Source organism: Battus philenor, unplaced genomic scaffold (assembly GCF_028537555.1).
Source record: "Battus philenor isolate CCGP_79_NKW_IND1 unplaced genomic scaffold, ilBatPhil1.0.hap1 SCAF_17, whole genome shotgun sequence".
NCBI classification, from domain to species: Eukaryota; Metazoa; Arthropoda; class Insecta; order Lepidoptera; family Papilionidae; genus Battus; species Battus philenor.
In genome coordinates this window covers 4,494,428-4,522,268 of record NW_027181679.1, presented here as the reverse complement: position 1 = coordinate 4,522,268, position 27,841 = coordinate 4,494,428, and the positions used below count along the sequence as shown (strand labels likewise).

Genomic DNA, 27,841 nt, shown 5'->3' with positions numbered 1-27,841 from the left:
TGTAGCTAGACTAGTAACAAATGAAACTAAACGCAGTTAAATACATCAAACCAATTTAAATAAACGAAGTCGCTTAATAGAGCAAGTTTAAATTAAATTGTACTTATTGTTCGCAAACGTATCGCTCTCGCAAAGCGGGTGTAATCGTAGATAACAAAGATATTAAACACTCAACATCGAGTCACCGGTGTATTTCGAATTTACCAAATCCAATTATCAAGCTTTGGCACTCGCCCTACTTTAAACTTGTGGCAGATGTAATCACTGATGCGAAACTTTACCAGGAGTTGGTATTAAGAAAGGAAATTACTTAGTTATTAAATTCAGATGACCATCAAACAAAGAGAACATTGAACTCTTCTTTTGCTAATAACTCTTTTTGAAATAGGATTGATTTATATATGCAACTAAATGTTTATTTTAATTAATATATACTAACATCCACTGGCCTCACGGGGTTGTATTACTTTTTAGTTTTTTAATTTCTTTTCTCCACTAGAGAATACTAGCAATCTTATATTATAGATACATATAAAGTAAAATTATTTATTATTGGTATAAAATCAGTAACATATTTCATGGATTAATTTAGTTAATATGCAAGGGAAATTACAAAATGGCGTTTACGTTACATATAAACAAAATTAAAAGGTTTTAGGTGAATTTTAAAATGAATATTTAATATAATAATTTATATATATTTATTTCAATGTAAAGTTAATAACAAAAAAATAAGAACTTTTTTTTAATAGCAAATCGTTTGATGCAAAATACCTCATTGTTTGCTTCCTAAATTTTGAACTCGTAGAGAAAATAAATATGAGTCCGTAAAGAGATTATTACAAGATTTAATAATACGACGAAGGAGGGAGCGCACTTCTACATTGGTTCTACAGTTGCAAATAGCATGTAATCTCTTACTTCTCATCGGTGTGCTGTCCCAGATAATAACGTGAATACAATTAATATCGCATTGGAATATTATTGAAAGAAACATCATGGCTAGCATCAAGTTGTGAAATAAAATACACTCGTGCCTGGGTGACCATATTCGATTCCGATTTAAAAGTACAATAAACACGTTTGTGTAGATAATAATTTTGCATTAGCTTTAAATTTAAAAATAAAAAAATATTTAACATTTGAAATGGACAGTAGTCTAGGCGGTCATATTTCATCTTTACTATAAAACGTATTGAACAGGTTAGCGTTCAATGAAAAGTGCCAGGATCATCTTTAGTAGACTAATATTTTAAAATAAAAAATTGTAAAAACATGAACATATGTATAATTTGTAAATACATCATAAGATTTTAGTTAGTAGCTATCCTATATAATTTTTATATAAATATTAAATAAACTGTGCAATATAAGTAGCTTTTTTAAAATTTTATTTCGTTTTGTTTTACCAAGAACATCAGCAACCTACCACAGATCTACATAATTTTTTTACAAGAAAGCAAACTAAAATCTTGCAAATGTCATTCACTGTACTATTATATCAATATCGGCAATCACCCGTAAAAGCTCAGCTTACGAAGATATTTTATACTCTCTAGTTATGAAAAATGTATGTACTTAAATATTGTAAGTCGCGTCATAGCCTTGCATTGCCGCTCTCTAAAGTTTAACTCCTCCCTAAAAGGCGCGTAGAGATACGTTTCTTTAAATGACGTAATTAATTACATGTTACCTACCTGTCACCTTATCAAATTGCATTAAGGGCACAGGTCCGTACATAGCTTGGACCTTAACGAAGATCATTCGCGATCCATAGTTTTAAAATTTTGTTTCCTTATTTTCCACACAGAATTAAATATTTGTTGTCTCTTATAGAGCTTAAATTCAATACTAAGCGTTATTTTATTTTTTTCTTCAGTGTGTATCTTATTTTATACGTCACCGTATAATCTAATTCGTGAATGTCACTGTTACTGCCCCTGCGGTACACACACACACACATATATATATTTATATATGTAGAGCGGTGGTGGTCGTGGCCCTGCTGCAATAGCGGTAAGTATTGATTAAGAGAATATGAATTTAAACGAGTACATGATTATTGGCGTTCTGCAAAAACTTTGCATTTAGTGCAGATTGATTTTCACAGTAAATGGTAATGTAGAAAATTATGTCGGTAATTAATAACAACGATAATTGCCCTCAACTCGACCAGGCAATGAAAGCTATAAGTGCGTTGCGCAAATCAATTTGAAAATATACCTATAGCTATAATATAAGTTATTGTTGAAGTATGTTGAAGTATCATTTCATAAAGGGTCAATATTTTTACTATTCATAGAATATTGCTTTTCCGATATTAATATCGACCTTATGTATCTATCAATAGGTTCTTATCTTTCTTTTCTTCATATCGACGAGTTATTTATATGATAGGGGAAAACTTTGAGTTGTTTGTTACTGCGTATTTAATTAAGCATGAGCGAAAAGGAAACTACATTTATAAAATATTATTGTAGGAATAGAGGTTATTAATGTTAGTATAGGTTATACTTAAAAAAAATTAAATTAGATAATACTTGTACATATAATATATTGAGATATTAAAAGTAAGTCATTTCTTTAAAAAACTCTCCCATCTATATTCAATTTTTTTTATATAAGTTTGGTATAATGTTACATTTTTCTATCACATAAAGCATCGTCAATTTTTGCACTAAATCTAAGTTTTAGCATAAACTATGTATCCTCACATGAAATCTATAAAAACATTTTACAAATCAAAATATCGGTTCAAAAGTTGCTGCTAAGAAAAAAGCATAAGCATAAGCGAAGAATGGATGACCGCTAAGGGTTTAAGGCTCTGGAATAGAGAACCCAGACCACAGACCCCTGACCAGGCAGCGTAAGACATCCACCAACTATGTGAACGGCATTAAATACATTTTAATACAGGCTGCTTTCAACCGGTGCTATTGAATATCTACAAAGGAGATCTATGTTCAGCTGTGAATGTGTCCTACAGCATAAATTTTGATGATGGTAAATATTAGAACAAACGCCTTTTTATTTACTTTGTAATGATCTGAGGGTGTCATAATATCTATGTAATTAAAACTATCTGTAATTAATAAAGAGTAAAAAATGCTGTCATTCGTTAAAATAACCGGTTGAATTCACTAATTAAAAAAGAGGCTGTTCACTAACAGTCCACGTCGTATAAATTATAATTTGTGGAGTTAGGTTTAACAAAAAATATTGACATCGTTTCATCACATACTTTTTAATAATGCTAAAATAATTTCTCCAAGATTGAATTGTATCTGCTTAGACAAATTAAAACGAACGAATCACTGTACGACTTTTATATCATTAAATAAATACAATATGAACAAGTGTTTTATAGCGCGCGTAACAATTTCACTCATTCTTAAAACACATCAGTCACGGCTTTGGCCGCGCTCTCATGTTTACTTTTTCTCTGCGCTCTTTTTAAAGATTATGTTGCTAATAACTCAGATAGGTGTTTTATCTCATAATTGAACATAACAATTTTTGTTATTAGCCACTTTATATTTTGTAGTTCGTATTTTAATAAATTACAGTATGCCAATACCTCGCTTTGCGTAGTTTCGTTTTGCGTTTTTTTCGAAGTTGCGTCGCTGCTAAATTAGTACTAATTTTCACTGTGCGTCGTTAGATTTTCGAGGTTGCGTCGTTGTGGAACCTATCTTCGACCTTTACATGGTTTGCTATAGAAAATCTTAATTCACTTTGCGGCGTTTCAATTTGCGTCGTTTTTTTTTGGAACGTAACCACGACGCAAAGTGACGTATTGGTGTATATACTTATAGAAAAATATTACGGATAGCAAGTGAAGTTTTTTTTCTTTTCCTACATAGTAATTGTGTAAATACTAATATTGGAATTTGTACAGAACATTCCATAAACTAACGGCATGTCAAAATCAGGTAAAAATTAAAGGGAGTGGTCATACGTGTTACACACCACGGGACATTTTATAAATAATTACTTCTACTACCAGCTCTATCACCCTCAATTCGATTTAACGTTAATTTATGGGACAAGCATTTGATTTATTGATGTATATTGCTTATTGTCTTTATTGAGTTTTTGTGCTTGTAGACATATTAAATCAATTTCCTAAACAACATTAGAACACCAGATATTTTTATTGACTAATGTGAATGTTTTAGTTTTAGTGTTCCAGTTTCAAGAGCGTTTTCGGAAATTAATTGCGAGGATAATAAGATGTTGGGTCTTATCTTAATCCTTTATAATTCATGGTAATACTGTCATTAAGTATGTCTCCGGTGTCTGAAATACCGAGCTTTTCGATAAAAGAATACTCTTTCTTACAAAATAAAAGAAGCCATTGTTTAGTTCTGTATTCATTGTTTCAGATTTCAAGTTAGAACTTAGAACATGACTTATTGATTCCGTTAAAAGGTTTTTAGTATGAATAAAAAAGGCAATACACTTCATGTTAGTAAAAGGGAGTGTAAGCTTTAATAGTGTAGGAAACATCGATTCGAAACGGGAAATAAATCGGCGACGCGCTTAAAAAGGCCCAATGAAAATATTCCTGAAACGAAGAGTACGTATGCGGAGGGCAATAAATCTGTATAAAAGCGAAACCATGAGTCATGTCCAGCCGCAGTGTGGTCGAACAAAATCTATGCATTTGAATGTTTTGAATTTTAAGTCTATGACTTTTGTGTCTTTGTTATGTTACTATTTTTTTTATACACATATCGACAACCTAGTCAAGATCTTGAAAAGTCGTAGGATACGGGGAGTACAAGATCTGTTATCATGACGCAAAGGTCGCAAAGGGAGGCCTGTATAATACAGTGGACGTCAGAAGGAGCGAACCGCAGCACATAGAAAACCAGTGACAAGGTTAGCTTGCGTCTTATGTTGACTGGAACCGATACTTACTACTACAGAGTACCTACTACTTACGCCTTGAGGTGACGATACACCTTTCTAGAGTACTGCAGAGTGCAGGAGGTAAAGAAGTAAGTATAAAGAGAAAAAATGGACTGAGTATTACAAAAAAAATTATAGCTATGGATATAGATACATTAGAAAATATGAGACAGGATTCTCATAAAGTGTTAAGAAGATGAAAAGTAAAGAGTAAATAAACACAATTTGAAATGTACAAATTCTATAATAAAGCAAAGAAAAAAAAAATAAACAGAATGTACCACCTGTAGTTATTCGTTGAGAGAAGGCGACGTAGCGCGAGGTATGAAAGGAATACAATGAATGAAATGGAATGCAAGAAAATGTGACGAACAAAAGAGGATTTAATAGATGACATTAAGATAGAAGGAGGAAGAATATGTAAAAAAGAAAATTTTGAAAATAAATTATGATCGTAACAGTTATACCCGTGTAGCCTGGACGGGGAAAGTACGAGATGCCCCCAATATCGGGAGACAATAAAAAAATAAAGTATATATTTATATTTTGTAAATTACATTTATGGTCTGTAGAATTTTTTTATTATTATACCATCCGTAATTTGTTTTTGTTATGAATTTTTAATAATTATTTTGTAATTATATTATTTTGAATTAATAACATATTGGTCCTTGTTAATTCTTATACGATTTCTATTTTCGTAATTTTCCATTCTCGTTTCATTGTTTTTCATGTTCTTCAATAGTTCTTTTTTGTTAAAATAAACTTATTTAAAGGTTCCATTTAACCACGCAGACTCCAGCGGAGTCACATATTTCAGATTGATGATAGTAATGTGTATCAATTCATTCTTGTAATGTTCTTTTATTTACTAATAGGAAGGTAGTTCCGGTAAGAGAAAATAATAATTAACACAAAACCTAAATTATTAGGGATTTAATCTTACATTCAATCTTATAATTATAATTGCTGAGATAATCCTGGATTGTACCTAAATTCAGTCATATACATATTGTTGAATGAAAAAAGATTTTTGCAAGACGATCTACTAAAACTTATCTATCTATAAAGATATATCTATTTCGATCTTATGACAAATTTCTTTGAAGAACAATTCATGTCAATATTGAAATATTCCGTTGTTCTAACCTTCGAAGAATATCTCGTAGTAATACGACATAACATCAACCTCATAATATTCCACTTAATAGTTTTCTGTAAGGATTGTTTGTTTTTCTTTTCATCGAAAACATACTGGTCGTTAAAACAAAAAGTGGTAACGTTATGTTTTATGTTAACAAAACAAAATTAATTATCTGATAAAAGCCAAAAGCAATAAAGGGATCCTTTGAAGATAAAGCCAATGCCCTCTATCGCCGTGTCTTGCTAACGATTCTTTTCTTATCTCGCTCGTAAAATTTGACGCAGCGCCCACAGAACGGCCCCTTCCTGTCTAAATAATAAAGAAGATTAAAATTCTTTCTAGTCATCTCTATTCGATGACAGCTTCACTAAAGATCGATGTGCGGAACCATTCAATAAATTAAATTATTATTTTTTGGCCATCAACAACACCATTATCGAGTATTAGTTGTATGGGAGAAATATTTTGTTTACAAAGACAGTGCTTTAAGGTAAAGCACAGTGTTATTCTATTCATTTATTTGCGCAGTATTCTGAAGTGGCTCATGTGCGAGCACTATTACGTAAGTAGTTACAAAATTGTAGTAAAAATGTGTGTTAAAATTAAAAACAGATTGTTATAGTACTATAGTATCGGTTTGCGCATTTTAAAAAGCTTAATGTCAGAGCACTCTACATCAAAAACGTTATTTTTATGATTACCCACGTTCAATGAAACAGTTTCGGAGAATCTTATATTCGACTAACAGCGTAACAACATCTTGAGTGATACGAACGTTCCGGCGGTTTGATCTCCAAATTTTACCTGTGCCACCGGAGCGTTGTTATTAACACGCTTATTTTAAAAAAAAAGGAAAATGTTTTCGCATTTCTGCCCTTGCAGGGCAAAGATATGTTTCTTCATCGATATAACGAATACATAGTGGAACCTAAAATTTTCAAACATCAGCAGCCAGAGACAAAATCTAGTCTCCTCTTCAAATAAAGACACGTTTAAACCTAGAGAACATTATATCACGGCCTCTCTAACTAACATGGGTAACAGGAAAACCGAGTCCATCACATAGATGCCAATGGAACCCAAAGTGCTAACAAGGTCAGGAAAAAACAGAAGGCTACCCGTGTGAATACGATCTTTGGCTCCGTCGCCTAATATAATTCAGCAGTGGCGGATGATATTCTCCATCACCACTACAACTGGTGCACCTGCGGTGCGACCTTGCTTTGTCGCAACTTCTCTCTCCGTGATGCCTTGTCCGCTGCGAAAGCAGAGAAACGGACGGCCTAGCCGCCTTGAAATATGCCTCTCATGCCCGCTCAAAGTCGTCTATATTCATCCATTTTAGCTTCACTGTTTTTAACTAAGCCAAGACTACTTATCCTCTCGCCACAACAAGGTAGGAAGTTCAAAGGTACTTTTCCTTGTTTCATAAGTTTTAAGGAACCCACACTTGGCAATTAGATAGACTGTGTACCCAGATTTTTTAATCTGTCGTGGTTTTCTGCAAAGATCTGCTAACATGCTTTGATTGCCCGTGTTATGGTATTTATATATTAATGTGTGCCTTTCGGGTTCGAACGCACAGCCTACGTCCATAAATTACCCTTAATGACTATAATTTTTTCCACGAAATAAATGCTCTTGCATATGAGAACAAACTTTGGTGGCTTGTTTTGTATAATCTTCTTGGGGTCGATTTCGTACTCACGTCCTTAAATTTCAAATCGCAAGTAGACATTTCATTTTTCAACGGATGTACATTTCCTGTAGTAGTAGTCGAATAAACTCTTTCCTCTTTTAATTATTCTTTCTAAAAACATTTTTGCTTTTTACTTTGATTTCATGTCAATAATTCGAAGAAAATCGCGATCCACCCTCATCGCCGATACGGCTGCGAGTTAATTGGAATCCGTGTTTCAATACTAGCGAATACAGGGATGAAAGGCATTACGCGCTAATGAATCCGAACGTATGTACGCACACATACCTGCCGACGCGAAAAACAATTCATTTGACAAGGGTTTTGGTACCTTATTATTTTTTTAAAAAACATTTAATTAATTTCAAAATTTAAAATTATTCAGACATGAATTACCTATATATCTACCCACGTTAAAAAAAATTGCAAATAATAATGATTTTTTGGTCATAAATTGTTAACAATTATCTAAAGTTAATTTGCTAGCTTAATAAAAAAACCACTTTGAATGAAAAAAAAACAGGATTTTAGAAACGATTAATTTTGTTTTCTGAATAAAAAAAGATTTATTTTAAGAATGCGCGTTTATTTACGTTTATGAGTTGGCGTAAATTAGGTAATCTATTTTTAAATTATATAGAACTTTAAATCTGACAATAAAATTGTAAAATATGACTAAGAGTCCAGAGCTTCAAAAAAATTTCATGATGGATTCATAATTTTGTAATATGCTCATTTAACGGCAAATAATGCCTGTTCGTGCATATATAGAAAATGTTCACCCTTTCAAAGCGTCTTCACTTATAACCAATTACTCTGTACAGAGTCGGAGTAGACCACATTTTTTTGTCCTTCCAGCAAGCTTTTAAGTTAATTTATTAACGCTGTGGCTATAAAGCTCCATAGACAAAGTTCTGCGCAGAAGATAGTCAAATACAAAGGACCGGGTCTTCCACCGCAGGTATTGATTAACGTACTTAGAAAAGGCGCTAATTGCATTCAGTTACAGCTCCATTGCAGTCGAGGTTTCACAACGAACAATAGTCAGCTAACCGCATTGGACGGAAAATAAATTGTTAGGTAATTTGCTTTTAGAGAAATGTAATTCTCTTTTCGTTTGATATTTGAGAGTAATTCGGGTTTGTTTTGATAGTAGTGCACTGAAAATGTGCTCATGAACATAGTTTAATGTTATTTCTTGACTATATTTTATTATCTCGCTGGTCAACTTTGTACGTATTTTTTTGAAGTGGGATATAACAATACTTTTTAGACTCCACTGTGAATAATATCATCACCATCATCATTTAGTTATACGATACACGCCCACTGCAAGGAGTCTTATAAGTCTCCCTTAAAGATTTCCACTGTGATCTTAAGCAGCTCGCATTCAGCGACTTATATTAATTTAACAACGTTATAGATCCACCTAATAAAAGTCAATCTGACCCGTGGGCACATTTTGACAAACTTTTGGCCCCAACGGCCGTCAGGTGGCAGTGTGCTCCGCCTACTTGCCACTTTAAACAAACGATTTTTCGTACTACGACGGAATGAATAACATGCCTCGAAAATATTAATAAATTACTTCAATGTATAGGGATAAAATAAGTTAATTAAAATCAATAAACAAAGTGCAAAATACAGGTCAATATTGATTATTTATAAGTTATTTCCATTCTGCTTAGTTTCAGTTCAAAAAGGTTCATTAATTTTATCTACAACACATGCTTTCGGTAAATTGGCAGCCAAATGAATGAATCAAGCGAACTGAATAAAGGTTGCAAATACATTACAGCAATTTATTTAATTGTACGATAACTAACATATTTATCATCGTCATCATTATTATTCCAGAACGTCTACTGCTGTTCATAATTCTGCCTCACAGAATTATATTTTGTACCAGCAGAAAGCGACCTGCATCAAGCATCTGCCGACGTAAGACTATTGGCCTTAGGTTAAAATAAATTATAAAATGGTTCACCAGTTAATATAAAAATAATGTCGGAGACCTTTATGATCTAGATTTTGGTTAGTTATGCAGGGAAAAACAATGTAAAAATAATTTATTTACACTAATGTAAAGCTGATTATACTTAAAAAAAGAATTTTGATATTACAATTATTTTTATATATTCTATTCATAATAAGTGAAAATGAATTACTCTACAGTACTGGACAAAATATGGCATGCTAATAATATTAAGTTGCAGCGAGGTAGGAAATGTGTCATATGTCAACTTGATATTTGACTAGCATCAATATTTTTTTTTTGAAAATATCAAAATACAATTACCTCGTTCATAGATTTTAATAAGCGGCGTGAGATGAACCAAATTAAGTTTTATATTACTAAAATTAATACTGATTGCGTGTAGTTGTTCTTTATAATATTTTCACTGTTTGCCTTATTCCGCCGAAGGCTAATTTAAAACCTCTTACTAAGTGAGCTCAAAGGCTCCTTCAGGGACTTGGATCGGTTTATAAACCACCTACTACCAGATTTGGTGGATATAGATATAAAATATACACAATTGAGCGGTGGTACCCCAGCCGTAGAAAACAGGGTTGTGATTGTAGGTTGCCGATTCGATTTCCGGTATACAGTCTTAAATAATTTACACATTCTCAACTAATCAGAATTTCCAAGTTTCCAGAGGATTGGCGGCAGCATTCTCTGTGTATCCCATTATCATACTGCGTCGGCCAACCCATCTACCAAGTGTGGCGATTATGGTATACTCGTATCCACCTAGAGATTTATTTGAGGGAAGTCTATTCTTTAGTGGGCGTCTATCTATGGGCTAAAAAACGACGACGATGAGTTCAGATCAGATCGCCTGTCCAGTCGCACCAAATTGTGACCTAAGGGCCTTTGTCCTGATCTTGACCCTCCTTGGATCTTGACTAAAGTTAAAACTGCTTATAATCAGGAGAATCTCTAACTGGTCTCGTATCTTGGCGTCTCTAATACCTTTATATTTTGCAAAAACATTGTAAATATAATATGTTTATATGTATTATTAAACGTTAAGTATTTGTATACGATTACACGCCTTAACAACAACGTAACGCGAGTGCGCGTTATAGGTAGTATTAATAGTTTAGCACGAATCGTGATATGCGGTGGAACGCCGTCGACAATTATTCACTTGAACAAAGCTGTTAAAGATAATTAACATTCTTGCAATTTCTTAGTAACAATAGATTCTCCGGCAGCTGTATTTAAAAGTGCGTCACTAATTGAAAGATTGTGTGACGAACATTTGCGACTCTTGTAAAGGATTCACGTGATATATTTATTAAAATAATGTTATTCACCTGTCACACGACATTGTATGTTTTATTAGAAATATAAATTATTTATTAATGAATAATTAAATAAGAAAAGCACGTTTAAAGGTACTCAACAGTCTTTTCTTGTTTATATATGTATTTTACTGGCAATCCTGTCAAATATTCTACTGCCCGAAATCATTGCCCTGTCGCATTAAAATAGAAAAAAAATGAATTAATATTACATACTGTAGAATGATATTCATCTATTGATTAAATGTAAAATAAATAAATTTTGTAATCTTTAAATATTGACCAATGCAGCTGTTAAACAATAATTAAACTGCATTGCGCCAACTGTCAAACGTGCGAACTTCCTAGCGAACTGTCAAATTAGTAACATAATTCACACTCCGAGCATTATATTACACAGAATTGCCACTGCTCATGTATAAGTTTCTATAACACCGCACCATAGCACCAAAATACCACTGCGATCGCCAAGTCTCTAGCCGTGAATGGTGATTATGTTATATTCTCCCATACATATCGGGCGGTTATGGGTTGAAAGGATTTAATATTTCGGAGTGCTATATTAACGAGTTAATAATTAAAAACAAACATTTTGTTAAAACGTTTTGATTCAAACTGAAATAAAATTTAACTAAATTAATATTATTTGACAAATAGTAATAAACTTTTAGTGTTATAGATTTTGATATACAATAAATATACGTAGGAAATTGTATACTGCCGCCTTGGTACGAATATATTGAGCGGATTAGGACCAATACTTCATATATCACCATCGTGAAATAGTAATTTATATTCAATGTGTATCCAAGGCCAATTAGTGATGGTACGGCACCCCTGTTTTAGAGATCAACAGTACATTTGTAACTTTGTTATCGGTGAACTTGGAGAATATTTTATCATAAGTTAAATTGTGGTGATGTTTGGTGATGTATTATTGATGTATAGTTGATTTATAGTTGATGTGGTGTTGTTCTAATACGGTAATCTAGTATGAATAGTTATTGGTGTATCTTCCAAGTCTTCAAAGAGAAAAATCTGAATTTATTGTAGGCTTTTCTCACATCAGAGCGTGTCCGGAACTCTCGAGGTTTTTAATTGACGAATACCCTAATAAGGATGCTTAATCTAAATCATATTTCTATCATACGGGCTCTTTCTTGCATTCTTGTTATGACGTTCTTGAGTGTTCACTGTAAATGATACGTATATATATATATATATATAAATTATGAATAAATCAGTCTCAGTCTTTATTATCCATGATAACATTATTTGCAGTTAATACCGATACGAAAATCCTAATTTTTTTAACTTTTGCGATGTCTAAAACAATGAGGCATTATAAATTTAATTTGCTTAAATATAACTACTTAAAGGACATTTCCCAGTGGACAGGCATGTTGAAGTGAAAGCGGGCATGTCACATAGACTGCTGAGGTCCTAAGTTTTAAGAGTACAGATCACGGTTCAACAAGCCAGGGTAGAACGTAAATTCATAAGGTTGTGTGGTCGTCCTATAACCTTCTTAATATACTAAATCAACGTGGGTGGTCCAGCAATGGTCTTCTGCGGTTGAAATACTGTTTGACAAAAAGGATGGAAAGTTTAAAAAGTTTTTATTATATTATAAACTTATTCTTTAATATTTTTATCATAGATCAAGTCGATTTGATTTTAAAGGAGTATTAAGAAGTTGTACGTGGAACGCGCGTCACTAGCGCGGCGTGTTTTCGTAGCGATAAGGCTTGTAAACGAAGCACGCGCGATTTATCTTCGAAGGCATTGACATTTTTGAAATATTTCACTTTAAGTGTAATTAATATGTAAATTTTATTAAATACGTGAACAAACATTTTTATTTATACCCTTTTTTATAAATTGTGTAGTAGTGAGTTTAATACGGGCATTCTTTACCAAACAACCAAGGAGGTGCAGAGATAAAAAAAAGGCAAGGGTGTAAAAATTAAGAGAAAACTTGTTTACATAGTTCATACTATATATACATGATAAAATATTAAGATAGTACATGCTTAAATGGGATGTAATATACACATAAATTACACACATACGTATATTATGTAACACGTATTTAAAAAGAAGTTACGACGGTTTTTCCGCTAATACATCGCGAAACTTTTTTTAAAGCAGGTAGCGTTTTGCTGGCTTTCTAACTCTAAGGGAAAGTTTATTTTAAAGTAGACGCTTTCGACAGAAACCAATTTATTTATTAAACTATTTAATTTATACCAATCAAGAAGATTATTTCACGCCCGTAATTAATATTTGATACCCCTGCAGTAAAATTTCCAAATTGTCTTTTTTATTACAAAATTATATTAAAATAATTAATATTATATAATAAAATAAATTACTACCATATCTTAAATATTTTAGAAATTAATTTAAAGTACTCGATGATACGAACGAAAGTAACGTCATAAGCTATAGTGTTTCGTTCCTTTTTATGAAAATTTTTAAATTGTCTTCTCATATAGTTTTGTTGTTAAAAATAAGTTGATGACAGTGTGCGAAGTTAAAAAATCCTTCATGGGTCTGAGTGTTCGCACATATAATAAAGTTGATAAAGTATTTAAAATCTTCCTTTTCTTAGTTTTAAATCTAAAATTAAAAGTATGTTATTTTTATTAAACAAACCCTATTATAGCATTCAGCTGCTTTTGGTTGATCTGTGTGAATATATATATATATATATATATATATATATACATATATATATATATATATATATATATATATATATATATATATATATATAATCTCTAATATTTAGAATTATTATTTAATCTTTCTCTGAGTTATAAAATAAAAAATCTTAAATTAATGAGTAATATATTTATTATATTTTATGCGAAATACCCATATTTTGACTATAACCCCTAAGGAGTCTTTTTATAGTTCGTAATAATTTTGGCCGTGAACAAAAACAAAAGAAACATCCTATTAAATGGCTTAAAACAAATAAGAATATTCACACCCGTTATCCAGGAATCAAGCAGTATTTTTATATTAAAAATTCGCTCCTGTTGCCCGTATTTCCAGCTCCTGGATGTTAATAATAGAAATTTTTACTGTTTGGAAAATCAGCAAAAATTTTTTTCACAATGTTGCGGATCACTCATTTTTACGCAGGTTGAGTTTATAAAAGCGAAATATGTTTCAAACTTTCCGCGCTGTCGTGGCATTTTGAAAATGAAATATTTTTACGTCGTTTAAACATTTGATCTCGAAATCAACAGGCGGGTATTTTACTCATAATGAATGAAGTAAGCTGTTTTCCAGATAAATGAAACTGTTATAATATAAAGCCATACCGAATTGGGATTTATATATATTTATTTATTGTAATAATAATTATTATTATAGTCCAAACTTTATCAATCCGCTCACATTAAGTCTACAAAATACAAAGCTTTTTAAAATTCAAGTTTAAAAATGTATTGTATGTATATAAAACACAACAGATTTTACCAGAAGCAAAGAAAATGTATATCTAAAATATGACTTAAGTAATTGTATTTAATTTTTTATGGGTGTACACGTTCCGAAAGCTTCTATTGCAAGATTTAATAAAAAAGTTGAAAAAGAACGTTGAAATATAGTCCCCATACTCAGAGTTTATTTCGCCTGTTCTTTTCAAATCTTAGGCATTTATCATGCGAACAGGTGGTAGACTCATGTTGACGACAGTAAAAATGTAACCCATTTTATGTGGAATAAGGATTTTTTATTTTGAATTTAGAATTTATAAAAAGTTAAAAAAATATTTTAGAAACAATTAGATTTAAAATTTCTTAATATACGATTTCATAATAAGAAATATATTTAAACAAATTGAATATTGCAATTTTTATAATTTCTTATCGTTTTCTATTTATTACAAGACGGCATTAAAGAAACGTATTAAATATCAAAGCGCAAGCGAGGTGAACAACCTTCAATGAATGTAGCGAACAAAGTCCTTAGTCATCTACATTTTTTTCCCAGCTCTTCTGCAATTGGACGGTATAAGGTTCTAGAAGAAAAAACAACACAATGAGAACAAAAAAAATATCACGTTTCATAGCACCCTGACTGACAGCTAAGGACATGATAAAACGGATCGCAGAATACATTAAGTTTATTTCAAACCATTTTTTAATGAATCGATTTTTAATTCGTCGTATATGGCGTTTCGTGTAGTAAAGATTATTCTTTATATTATTTAAAAAATGAAACAGACAGAATTTATTAAAAACAAAATGAATGTAAGTATTATATTTTCATTTTATAATATGTTTGCAAATACTGCAAGCATTTACACTATTATAATAAATACTCTTTTTTGACATCGTAATTCAGACAGAATTGAATGAAGTGCAAATATCATGGACATTATTTCGAACACTTTTAAAAAATAAATAAATAGAAAACCATATCATTATTACTGTGACACTACTGGTCTTTTTAAATAGCATTAAAATAAGAAACAAAGAACACAAAGAAGTATGGAGTCATTCATACTAAAAGTTTCTTATTTATATACAAAATGAAAAGAAATATCAGCATGTCATGTTAGATAAATTACTAAAATTAAAAATGTTCTAAATCTAAAGTGGCTATATGCCGGACACCTTAAACGTTTTAAATACAATCAGTAGACTATACGAGCAACAAAATGGAAGAGACCACGAGGGAATAGACCGGCCAAAAGTACTGTATGCTGATGATATAACCGACATGGCAAAGAAAGTTTGGCTGGCCAAAGAGCGACAGAGATATATAGGGAAATTATAAATAAGATATTAGAATACTATACCATTTACCTATTAATGTGTTTATTTAAATTAATATTTAAGCAACCGCCACCGCCAAATTACTCAACACGTGTTGCACCCCTCCACGGGGCATCTTCAGGAGTTATGTTGCACCGATTAGTGATCTCCTCGGTTGTGTGATTCGCATTTATCAGCGGGTTTGCCGCATACGCATCGGTTGTTTGCCGCATACGCATTTATCAGCGGGCTGGCGGGCGGTGCACCTTGTTGCATGACTACCACTGCATGTGCGGAAGTGGCTGAGAAACTTATCAGGAAAAGATTGGCCAAAGGCAGTTACGGGGAGTCGTAGAGGAGAAATGAGAAGAGTCACTAAAGGGGGAGTTTATATCCGAAATAAACACACTATCCTATATTTTTCATGAAATTTCTAACAATATTTTTAAATCATTTTTTTACATTGTAAATGTAATTTATTTTGTATATTGTACACCGTAGTGTATTGTATCGCATTTTGTAATAAGTGTCAGAGGTATTTTTAATCGATCCATAAAGTTAACGAAAACCTATAACCAAGCTAGAACATTTTCTTATTTAACGACCTTGTGTATACCAAACGGGATCGTTAGGAGAAAATAAATAAAGTTGCCTGTAATTTAGAGAGGAACTTAAAAAAAAAATGTGCTTTTTGGGTAAAATTTTAAACAATTAAGGGTAGTCTAATTGATATTTAAAGTCCTCGAAAATAAATTAACTTGCCGTTATTAACAAAAAAGTTTAAATGACATTTTAACAATGAAGTTAATTAATGCTTACCGTTTCACCTTTTGTGTCAGTCACAATTTTTCATTCGTTATTAACCTATCGATTACCTCTCTTTGTTTCAGTGTTTTTTCCAAGAAATCATTCCGATGACCTGGAAATAAATCATATCAATGGGAGTAAAAACAAGGTATGTAATTTAATACGTATAGTTGGAATTATTATTTTAAGTATGATTTATTATGAAGACTTAATGTATAGTACCTTTTATATATAAATACAAGAGGCTTTAAGGCGCTTTTATATTCAGACCTGCTTCAAGGCTTTAGCCAATTACTTGCATTGCCTGTTAAGAGACATTAATGAAATACTTTTCTTTGCTAACGATTAATATAACATATAACATAACAAACAAATTACAAAAGAGAAAGATGGCCTTTGATAACAGACTGCTATGTTTGACTCCAGTTTTTGTCAAATTGAGCTCCTCCAGGCATTCCTCTCATGACGTTTTTAAGTGCTCCTAGTGGAATGACTAAATGTAAATAATAAAATGCAAAAATTATTTAGTTCGTAGAGGTTTTCGCGTTCGTTGTCATTAGTAATAAATTGTCAAGTATTATTAATATATCCGTTAATATTTTGTAAATATAAAGTTTTTTACAGAGTAAATAATTAAACTGCTTGATGGGAGGGTGTTATCTCCTCTGAACGCCAAGTGAAGTGGCCTCATTATGTGATGTGTAGCTTCCCGTTTATTGACACAGCCTATTTTTATTTATACCCGTAGTAAAGATAGAAAAAGGTCGCAGAGTACCTACTTTAACAGCCTATAGGAATTGATACAAAGACTTTTTCTTTTTATTTCTATCTAAGGCGATAATATTCGTCTATTTTTTAGACAAAATCGACTTAAAATATATTGAGTGTTGTCGTATAATATCTTTTAAAAATTTTTTAGCGCGTAGTCTTTGGCTGGAATAACAAATGCTTGTAACATATTTATTCCAAGTTGGTTTCTAAGCATTTGTTTCGAACAATCGTTTTTTTTTAAATTTGAATATGGAACATAATTATGTATTCATATTTTGATTCAGATTTTGCTCTATTTCTTAATTGGTTATGTAAATATATATATAAAATAGTAATGTTTATCTCATTGATATTATGAGAAACACGTGGACACGGTGCCGAATCCATAACCCACGATCCCAGTATTACATGCTTGCTTGAGGGGTCTCCTTACAGTGCATTAGCATTTACTTTCACTCACCAGTCTCCTCTGTCTACCTATTTAGCTAGCTTTGGAAACGCAGGTATGACATGATGTTCGTTCTTGACAAAATTAAGAGCTCCTTTGGCAGGTTATAAGAAATTTTGCTTTTATACATCTCGCTCTTGCCTCCATACAAATTCACTATCAATTTATTTTTGATATTTCGCTGTCCAAGATATAGTTTTTATTGATCTTATTTGTTTCGTTATAGATTTATTTTTATTTCCGAGAGAAATAAGACCTATTAGTACTACACATTTCAATGTTCATGAATAAAGATATAAGTCTAGTCTAGACGAACTCACCATCATATCATCAAGAATTCTGTTTTAATACCATCATATGTCTCCATCCAATCAGGCTGTCTTGTCTGTTTCCTGGATAGCATAAGGCTTTTGTTGTATATTCGCTATAGATATATAGATCGCCTCCAGCGATAAGACCGCCTCTTGTGCCATATCTCTATTTATTGTCTATGGTGTACAAAATAGTGTTAATAATAATAAAATACGAGTATAACAGTATTAAATATTCGCTTCAATTATTATTCTCGTCATTGGTTTACCGTACTCCGCTTACAACATAATAGAAACAGTAAGTTATATGGCGTTCGTTGATCCATAGCTGGTGTAATAACTCGTAACAGTTTTCACATTTTGTTTCTATTTCAAATACTCTCACCCTCAAATAGAATGGAAATTCAGCGGTAAATTGGAACGATAACGCGGAGCTGTAAAGTAGAGCGCGCAGTAAACACACTCAAGGGCTTATTGTTGCGTCGACCCCAGTAGCGTGGCAACCGTGTGGCCCGACGTTTGTAGTAACCCATCTTCGGGTAATTTTCATTATACCCGTGATAATTTCGTGCTCTTTATAGCTCTGTAAATATTTACACTGTCGTCACTCAAATCCACCGATGAACACACTTACCTAAGTAATTGCCGGTTCGTGACCCGAGCCTAGCGTCTAATATAATTAATGCCACTTCTAAACAATTTTCATTTTAATTAAACGGTACGGTTAGCACATTTTATTCACATTCTCGTTTTAGCAAATGTGAATCCCTAACTAGTTTGTTTCTACGCATTATTACGGACACAGAATCATTCGCTTATTTTAAACTTGGATTGCATAATTACATTATTTTTTATTATGTAAATGGTGTCCTATTTATTTTTATCTAATGATACTCCATTATGGCATTTAAATTTAGAGCTGATAATTTTGCTCGTGCAATCGATAGCATTTGGGGTTGAAAGATTGATGTGTGGCGATCACGAGCAGTTAGACGCACATGGTCAAGGTTTCTGGATACGAGTAAAGCAATACCGGATATCATTGCTATTTTTGGATGAGATCCTTGACTTTCAGTGCGCGTCTATCGGCTGCTATAATAATGATAATAATATTATTGGGACTATGTTTTCCAAAAATCTTTAAAATTTTTGTTAAATCAAGTTACAATAGAAGTTTTCCAAATATAATCTGGTATGCTATTATAAAAGCGTATACACTCCTCATAGAAAGATACACTAATTCAATAAAGTCGTGTCTTCGTTATACAATACTTGTATTTCTTCTTGTATTTTATTGTAAATACCTCACTTCCAAGGAAAATTAGTTATGTTTTTACAGAAGTAATATGTTCTAAAACACATATTTGATTACGTATTCTATCTTCTACACTTAAATAGTGAGAGCAGATAACTTTTTTCATTACATACATTCACAAAGTTTTGACTAGGCATCCTGCTAGGTGGACCGACTGTATGAATCGTTCTTCTACTATCGTATTAATTTTTTTGGAAAAGTGACCACACAAAAACAATCGTCCGAGTTAGTTGTGGGTTGTTCTCATCTGGGAGCATTTGGAACCCTCGTAGCTTAAAGTTGAAGGATGTCATAATACGACGGCTCAATATTATTCTAGGTTGTGTCAAATTTGGTTTTTCTGGTATTCTCTTAATCAACCACCACCATGACTAGCATCTGGAAAAAATAAATAAATGACAACGAATATTTATATTCACAGACCTAATTCCGATGTTTGTGTATCGATAGGATGTGGTATTTTTATTGTCCATTACCGTTAAATGTTGTAACGTCTTCAACCGCAAAATGCTATTTCGTTTAAATGTTATTATTAATAGCTAGTGTTGAATACGCATTTCTGTACGCATTGCTCCTTTCGTACAGATTATATGTCTATTAAAACAATAATACTCTCTCTAATCTCTGTTTGTTCACATGGAAATCATTTAATGTTCAATCATGTAATAAATGCTTCACCATTTATGTGAATAATTTCTATCGATGACTACATACAAAATGTATTAAGAATTGATAATGTTTGTTTTCAGACTTCAGCTGTTATAAAATCACTGTTATTAATAAAAAATTACAGTGTCTATTTTCGAAAAGTGTACAAACATTAACACATGCGTATATGGTGAATTAATATGACGTTAACAATGAGGTGCCTTATGAAAACAAAAATTTGAAACAATTGTGATATTTTGTTTACATTAGGCGTAAGCGTGCATTATGACCTACATTATCTTTCTTGATAAGGTTTGTAGATCAACAGTAAGATAATTACAATGTTAATATTGCGTTAAAATTCAAGGTTTTCCAAATTACAATGTTAGTTTTTCTAGATTAGGGGAAAGAGTAGAAATTTTAAAAGTAATATACTAATAAAATATTAAATAGCACGGGTAAAAGTAAGTTTTTTGTATGGCTACATTTTGCGGGTATATTTATTGACCCGAGTGCATCGAAAAATACCCTAAAATCATTTTTGATTCGTCTTAGACTTAAAACATTAGACGGTTGACACTAAAGCGCCTTTGGGACTTTTCCTCGTTATTTCTTTCTAATCATTATTTAAGAGAGTCCCAAAATCGTTTTTTCTTAACTTTCCTATATTGTAAATTAGAATAAACATTTGCAAATTTTTGTGAAGTTTTGAGATTGCTTTCTTATGCATTCCTTTTACGTAAATATGTTCACCATCATCATCTTTTTATTCGTAATATACATATCTACAGCTGGATGCTGGACTTCCGCCATAGATTTAGAATACGTCGGAACGGCTTGCAGTCCTCTTTGTGTGGATATTGGGGTCATCTATTCTTCGCGCTATTTGGTCTGACCACTGCCACTTCTACTATCAAATTCACTGGGCTATCGATTACTTCATTGATTCGTCTCGTCTATAGATCTGTCTATATCTGATCGAAAGAAGTCCTGAGAGCAGCCTCTCCATTGATCGTTGAGTAACAGTGACCTTGCAAATTATATACAAAGTGAGAGACCAAGTTGTAGCGCCGTAAATCATCATCGGTGACATGCATGGCCGCAGCCTTTAAGGTACAGAGCGAATATGGACATTAACATATTAAGTAAATTTCCGATCGCTGTCCATCTGAGTTGGATTTGACAATATAAATATGTTACGTTAGTAAATTTCTGTAAAAATATTTCAATAGAAGTTTTTTAACGGCACCTTTGTACCCAGATTAAAAGTACACAATGTTGGGACTTCTGTACACAAAGTCGAAAAGTTTTATGTAATAAATGCAAATACTGGCCCCGAAATGTGTTTTAGGGGTCAGAAGTTAAATATTTCCATTATATAAAAAACATTCTACGCGTGTAAAATAGTACCCTACTAATATATAAAACAAAAATACTCTTCCGATGTTCCTCGACAATGCTCAAGTAAAATAATTTTTATTATGCGTTTAGAAAAAAAAAAAACAAAGATTCTAGTGCCTTCTCCTACACAACGTTCATTACGTATCTTATTCTTTTATGATCATAGATGTAATTAAATTAATGTCTTTTCTGCAAGCGTGTCGTAGGCCTGAGTATGTCGGGAGACGCTGGAAGCAGACCGGTTCCATTCGGTACTTTGGGATATCTATGCCTATATCCACCGGTGGACTTCTTATCGCTAAAATGTTTATGATTTTCGGTTTTTACATCACTTTACAGTATGCAATCAGAAAATTGGCGAATTAATCCATGCTATAGTTATACTTTAAAAATGACTTTCTACCGTAATATTTGCCATAGACATTAGGTTAAATATAATTATAATTAAATAATAACAGTAATACTATTGTTTTATTTTGTACCTATAATACTTGTTACAAAATGAAGTTAAAAGTAATATAATAATATAACACAAATAAACCGACGCATTATAAATTAATAATTAATAATACATTGTCGTTATCATCAACCCGTTAACGAAACACCAATAGATTTCTTACTCGAAAACTTTTGACGTGAATGACGCGAAAGGCTTTCTGCGAAAGAAAGGCGTTAAATTTGTTTCTTCTACAAAATTTCCAGAAGCCTCAAACGCCGTAGCAGATACGGAGTTTGAGGCTCATAATATAATTATAAAAGAACTTCCATTTGAAAGGCGAAATAGCAACAAGTAAATCACACGTACAAAGAAAAGGTTACGTCAAAGAAAATCCTTTTGAGTCTGCGCCAAAAGGTGGTATCTTTAACAGCTGAGCGTTCTATGTAAGATAAACGAATGAACCCGCCCGTCTGAAGATGAGTACCTGTTTAAAATAGAGGATAATTGAGTCTTGTATAATAGGTGCAATGTACCGAGTCACATTATCAACCTATTGTTACAATAAACCTTGTTTGTTCATATATATGAAATATAATGGAAAACGTATTCCTTATCAAGGGCATAAATTTATTTACACTATGTGACGTTATTGTTGCGTAGACTCGTCTTGAGTGCTATTGAATGTATTCCTACCTTTATTTCATACTTTGAATATCTTATCAGTATCATTACAGCCAAAGTACTTCCACTGCGTGATATATGGCTCAACCGCATACTTCTACTAGGCCGGTTTAAAGCAGCCTGCATCGAAACGCAAAAAGCCTCCGAATACATCAGTTTTGTGCATAGTGCACTGCCTGCCTATTGGCGCTTCAACTTGAAAATCTTCTGAGCTATTTTGGTTACTTTTGATAATCTCGGATCTTTTCATTTTTATTTCGATCTTAAAACGAAATCAAAACGTGGCACTCTGAGTGTTTATACTTTCTTCTTCTTCTTCGATTGAGGCCCACTGCAAGGCATAGGCTTGCTATTAATATCGCCAAGGTGGTCGGTATTGTGGTTTAGTTCATACTTAACTATAATAATTCTTATATGCATTTATTTTGACGTTAGAACAAGTAGGTTTGTGTTATTTATTTGCTACAGGTATGTTACTCTCGGTTAATTACAGAAACCAACACCTATTTACAATAAAACCAACTTGTAGTTTGGACTCCGGTCAGAAGACTTAACTCCTCAGTATTATATGGATCCACCATACGGGTTGTCGAATTCATCGCGTTTCAAGGAGAGGTTTCGATTACAGTGCTATTGATGACCAACGTAGCAGGTTAAAGAGAGCGTCCTTACAATGCAGTGGTGTTCATCTTCTCCGACCAAAGTCCTCTCCAACCTAACAAAATTTTAAATGTTAAATGCTGCTTTAGAAGTCAATTTCTTAAAAAAATATATGCTCTTTATAAGTCTAAATCCTTCAACAGGTTATAAAGATATTTCGTTGTTTTACCTCTTTAAATTCACTAAGAAATTATTTGTATTTTTTTTGAATAAATGTTTTTATTTGTTCACCTAATTTATGCGGTCATTGGGTATATATGTATATTGGTTAGGTAACGGTTAATTCTGACAGTACCATACGCTTTAATTTTGTTGAAAATAGTAATAAGTCCAGTCTAGAAGATGTCATCGAGATATTATCAGAAATTAAAAAAAGAAGGTATTACTTAAATGTATCGACAGCTTATCAAAATCAATACAATAGCCTTAATTATTCAGTGTAATAATTTTCGATTCTCCTCATTGGAAGTTCTGTTTCGTGATTGTACAGATAAGTTCTATTCTTAACCAGCACGCGTACAAACATCGTGAAGTGAAGTGAGTACGTGTTACGTTACAAATAGCTATTAATATTGCAGTGGCAGTAAAAACATCTCAGTTATTGTGAACAATTTTCTTAATTTTTGGGAGAAAATTAGTAGTTTCCCCAATAATGTATGCGTTTGTGTAAATTATAGCAAAATTTTTATTTATTCGTATATAATTTGTTACTATTAGTTTTGTCTATTTCGCTATGACGCAAGTTAAACATCAATGAAAGGTGTTGAAGATCTTGAATTTATAGCATAGAATAAATATAATATATTATTTTTAATATAATATTTCAAGGCCATATCATATATTTCTTTACAAAAACTTTTGATGCGAAGCTAAATACCCTTTATAAGTACTTTTATCTTTTCTTTACTATTGTTGTCTGTAAGAGATTGCCTTGTGTGATAAGACCGCCCATTGTACTTTTCTGTATATTATTGTATCTATATATTATGTATCTTATCATGTACAATAAAGAATATTAAATAAAAATAAAAAAATAAATATTAAGTAAAACGTTTGAATACATAAACATAAAATTACATTATTTTGTTTCTATAAAAACACTTATTGTTATGTGTAGAAATAACATTTAATTAGCCATGGAGAAGAACATGCTTGGGATTTCTTTTCTTTCAGTAATAAAGAGGTGTATAGACGAACGTAAGTAATTCACAAAGTCCGGCAGATTGAACTTAAGTGATAGTAGACAGGCTACATAGCGCGAAGAATGCCGCTGGAGCCTTAAGTTTCTGGGATGTATACAACATACCGGCCAACGACCAAGCACAGCGCAGAACAGAGATGGACAGACGAGCTTGTCAAGGTCTTCATTAGACATTGGACTACTACGCTACCAATCAGCCGGTTGTAGAGCTATAAGTGATGCCTATGTCCAGCCGTGGACTTCGTACGGCTGAAAAGATAGTGACGAAGAAAAATTCCGTCCATTTATTACAATATTTTTTTTATCCTATATCTATCATATACCATTATCGTCATGGGATTACTCTATTCATTTAAATGCTTTGTATTACTAAAATTAAATACCATAAAGTTGCCACTACAAAATAAGTATTTATTACAATTATTCTTTTTATTGACTTCAAGATAAATTCTTATTACAAAGTGAAGTCACGATAGTATCAGAATAACGATTTACGTCCTTCAACTTTACTATTTTGCTGACCGTACCCTAAACCACCGAGGCTGTTTATGCTTCATTGTTAATATTAATAGATACAAATTACCTATACGCGTCTTTACGTTCGAAGCGTTTGTATAAGATATGATCTATCGATACAATCTAAATTATCACGCGTATTTACAATATAGTTATTACGTGTTTATTATACCATTAAATATATGTTGTAACTGCTTCTTACAAGCTATGGTTGTCTACTGGATAAGGTTTGTGGTTTACATTAAAAGGTTCGAGTTCGATTCTAGACAATCATTCTTTGCATAATACACACACAAGGTGTATATATAAATATTCCAGGTTAAAAATTATCATCATCGTTATTTAAGCCGTAGGATGTTCAATGCTGGGCAAAGATCTCCTAGAGTTCCAATTTGACCGGTGGGAAGCGGTCTGAATCTAGTATCTACTGATGAACCTAACTGTCTGTCCATTAGGGGAGTGAACTTCTACGCTTCGTCTTACGTCTATAAAATCTTAATGAGAGAGAAATTTAAAATTGCCTTGCATCATCTCCCATGATTATAAAGTTTTGTCAAGACCACGTGACTAAAATGAGAAGATTGTATTTCAATTTAGTGAACATTTAATTTTAGTTTAAGCTAGTTAGTTAAAGATTATATAATATAAGGCGTACGTCTATTTACTAATGACTTTATTACTATTGATAATGATTAGTGGCTAGCATTAATGTTAGAATGTGCAAGGTTTCGTATTTCTTCATATAGCTTATAAGTGTACGTCACTTAGCATATGTGATATAATCTTTTGAGTTTATCTTGCCTTCTTTTAATGTTTTCTTATTTTATTTTCAATAATGTAGTCATTATAGACATGGCATGACTATATAAATAACAAAAGTTGAGCCTCGTTTTATTAATCAGTTAAAGTATCGAACCATTTTAGGCGACAGCTCCGATTCATTTATTTTTTCCTAATGCACTGACTCATGTCTTTTATGAGAAATAATAACAAAAACATGATTGGCACCTTACTTTTTCAAGGTTTTAATAATAACAAGCATATTTATTTGCGGTCTTTTCTTTGTGCTCGTTATATTCAATTTCATTTTGATTTTTATCAAAACTGCAGATGAATAAAATGCTATTTCGATGACCTAATGATCAAAGGTGTCTGATTCTGATAGCACTTTAGGTTGGGTTTAGCTGTTTAGTAAGGAGGGCCGGATACGAAACTTGAGGCTAACGACCCGCTTAGCAGATCTAAGGATGTCTTCTTTCGTTCTTTGATTAGTTTTAGCGAGCAGATTTCTCTCCTAATTAAATTTTTAATAATACAGTTGCTGTTTTGTAAGCAAGTTCTGTAAGTGAGCTAATGTTTGGTCTTGGCAGGCTTGAATCCTTCATCAGGTTATAAAGAGAATCCGCTGATTTATCTCTCGTTCCTACTTGTATCGCATACATCTTGTTCTTCTTTTCAGCCGGTGGACGCTCACTGCAAGGTATACGCCTATCCCAAAAATCGGTCAGATCAGATCGGTTTTGTGCTGCCTACATCCAGCAACTTCCTTGACCATGTCAGCGGTCCGCATAGTGGGGGACCTACCCCTACCCCATATCTCATACATATTTACTATGAGTTTTGTATTTAGTTATATTATCGGGTACATCGTAGTACTGGTTCTGGTTCACCTTAATAACGTGGACTTTAGGTTAATATTTACTTATCATAGTACAGTAATTTCCAGTATTTATAAACGAATGGTGATTGTGATACAGTGCAATGAAAATTAGCAATAATAATATGTATATATACATATTTAAATGTATACATTATATAAAAGTGTTGACTTTTCGGATGTACTTAGCAAAGCCTTTTTGAAAGAAAAATTTAAAAAAATGTCTTTGAAAATAGAACTAAGTCCGGTCTAGAAAATGTCACCGGCTTAACTACAGGTGGATGTAGCATATTGTTTAGATGTTTGTTTCTCTTAGCGGCGGATTTATAACGACCATTTTCTTCATCATTTTTGTAAGCAATGGTGATATAATATAATTCTTACTGAATGTTCCCACTTCGTTTGGGAATTGAACTAATTATATAGGATCAAAAGTCGTCGTTTTTAATCACTAAGCCGTCACACCTCATAAATACAAAATACAACACATTACATTATTCGCGTAATCCTACACGTGCCGCATGCGCATACGTTTATTGGTTCTATAATTTCACGACGCGTTATAATAAACAGTTTCTATATTGGCACTTGTTATTGTGCATGGTCTGATAACGAAATATATTGAAACTGCATATTTGTTGAGTTGCCGGGTCATATACGCCCACCTTTTATTAATTTGATTCATACAAGTTTGTACGAGTTCTACTGTTTTTACGAAAACAGATTTTTTTTTAAATGTATTTTACAAGTGATTATTGAAGAGTAAACATACATTTTATTATAATCTTATTGTTAAAAACTAATCCTTAATTAATTTCCGTAATAAGACGCAAGGAGAAGAAATAATTCTTTTTGGCTGGTTTAAATAACTATGAACTGCATACACGAAAAGAAAGTTTTTGCTTCAGCATTCAATTTTTAATTTTATAATATTAGTCGGATATATTCTCCGATACGTTTACGAACTGCTCCACTCAATAACGCATATCGTTCAAAAGCGTATTGTTCGTCCAGAACCTTTTGATAACACCAATTTTAAGGTGACTTGTTTTACAGTAGTCTGTCGTGTTATTCACAACTGCTCGACATATGACTAGCTTCGATGAATACTCACCCATTGTGAGCTTGGTATATTAGTAATT

The 27,841-nt window shown here is 32.3% G+C and overlaps 1 protein-coding gene across 1 annotated transcript in view; it reads left to right on the top strand.

The window, feature by feature from the left end:
• Positions 1-27,841, top strand: part of LOC137919753 (uncharacterized) — a 134,990-nt gene that overhangs the window by 65,742 nt on the left and 41,407 nt on the right. The window contains exon 2 of the mRNA XM_068762933.1: positions 16,735-16,799. Within this exon, the coding sequence (XP_068619034.1) occupies positions 16,783-16,799 (17 nt within the window). The 5' untranslated portion in view covers positions 16,735-16,782. The remainder of the gene's footprint in view (positions 1-16,734; positions 16,800-27,841) is intronic.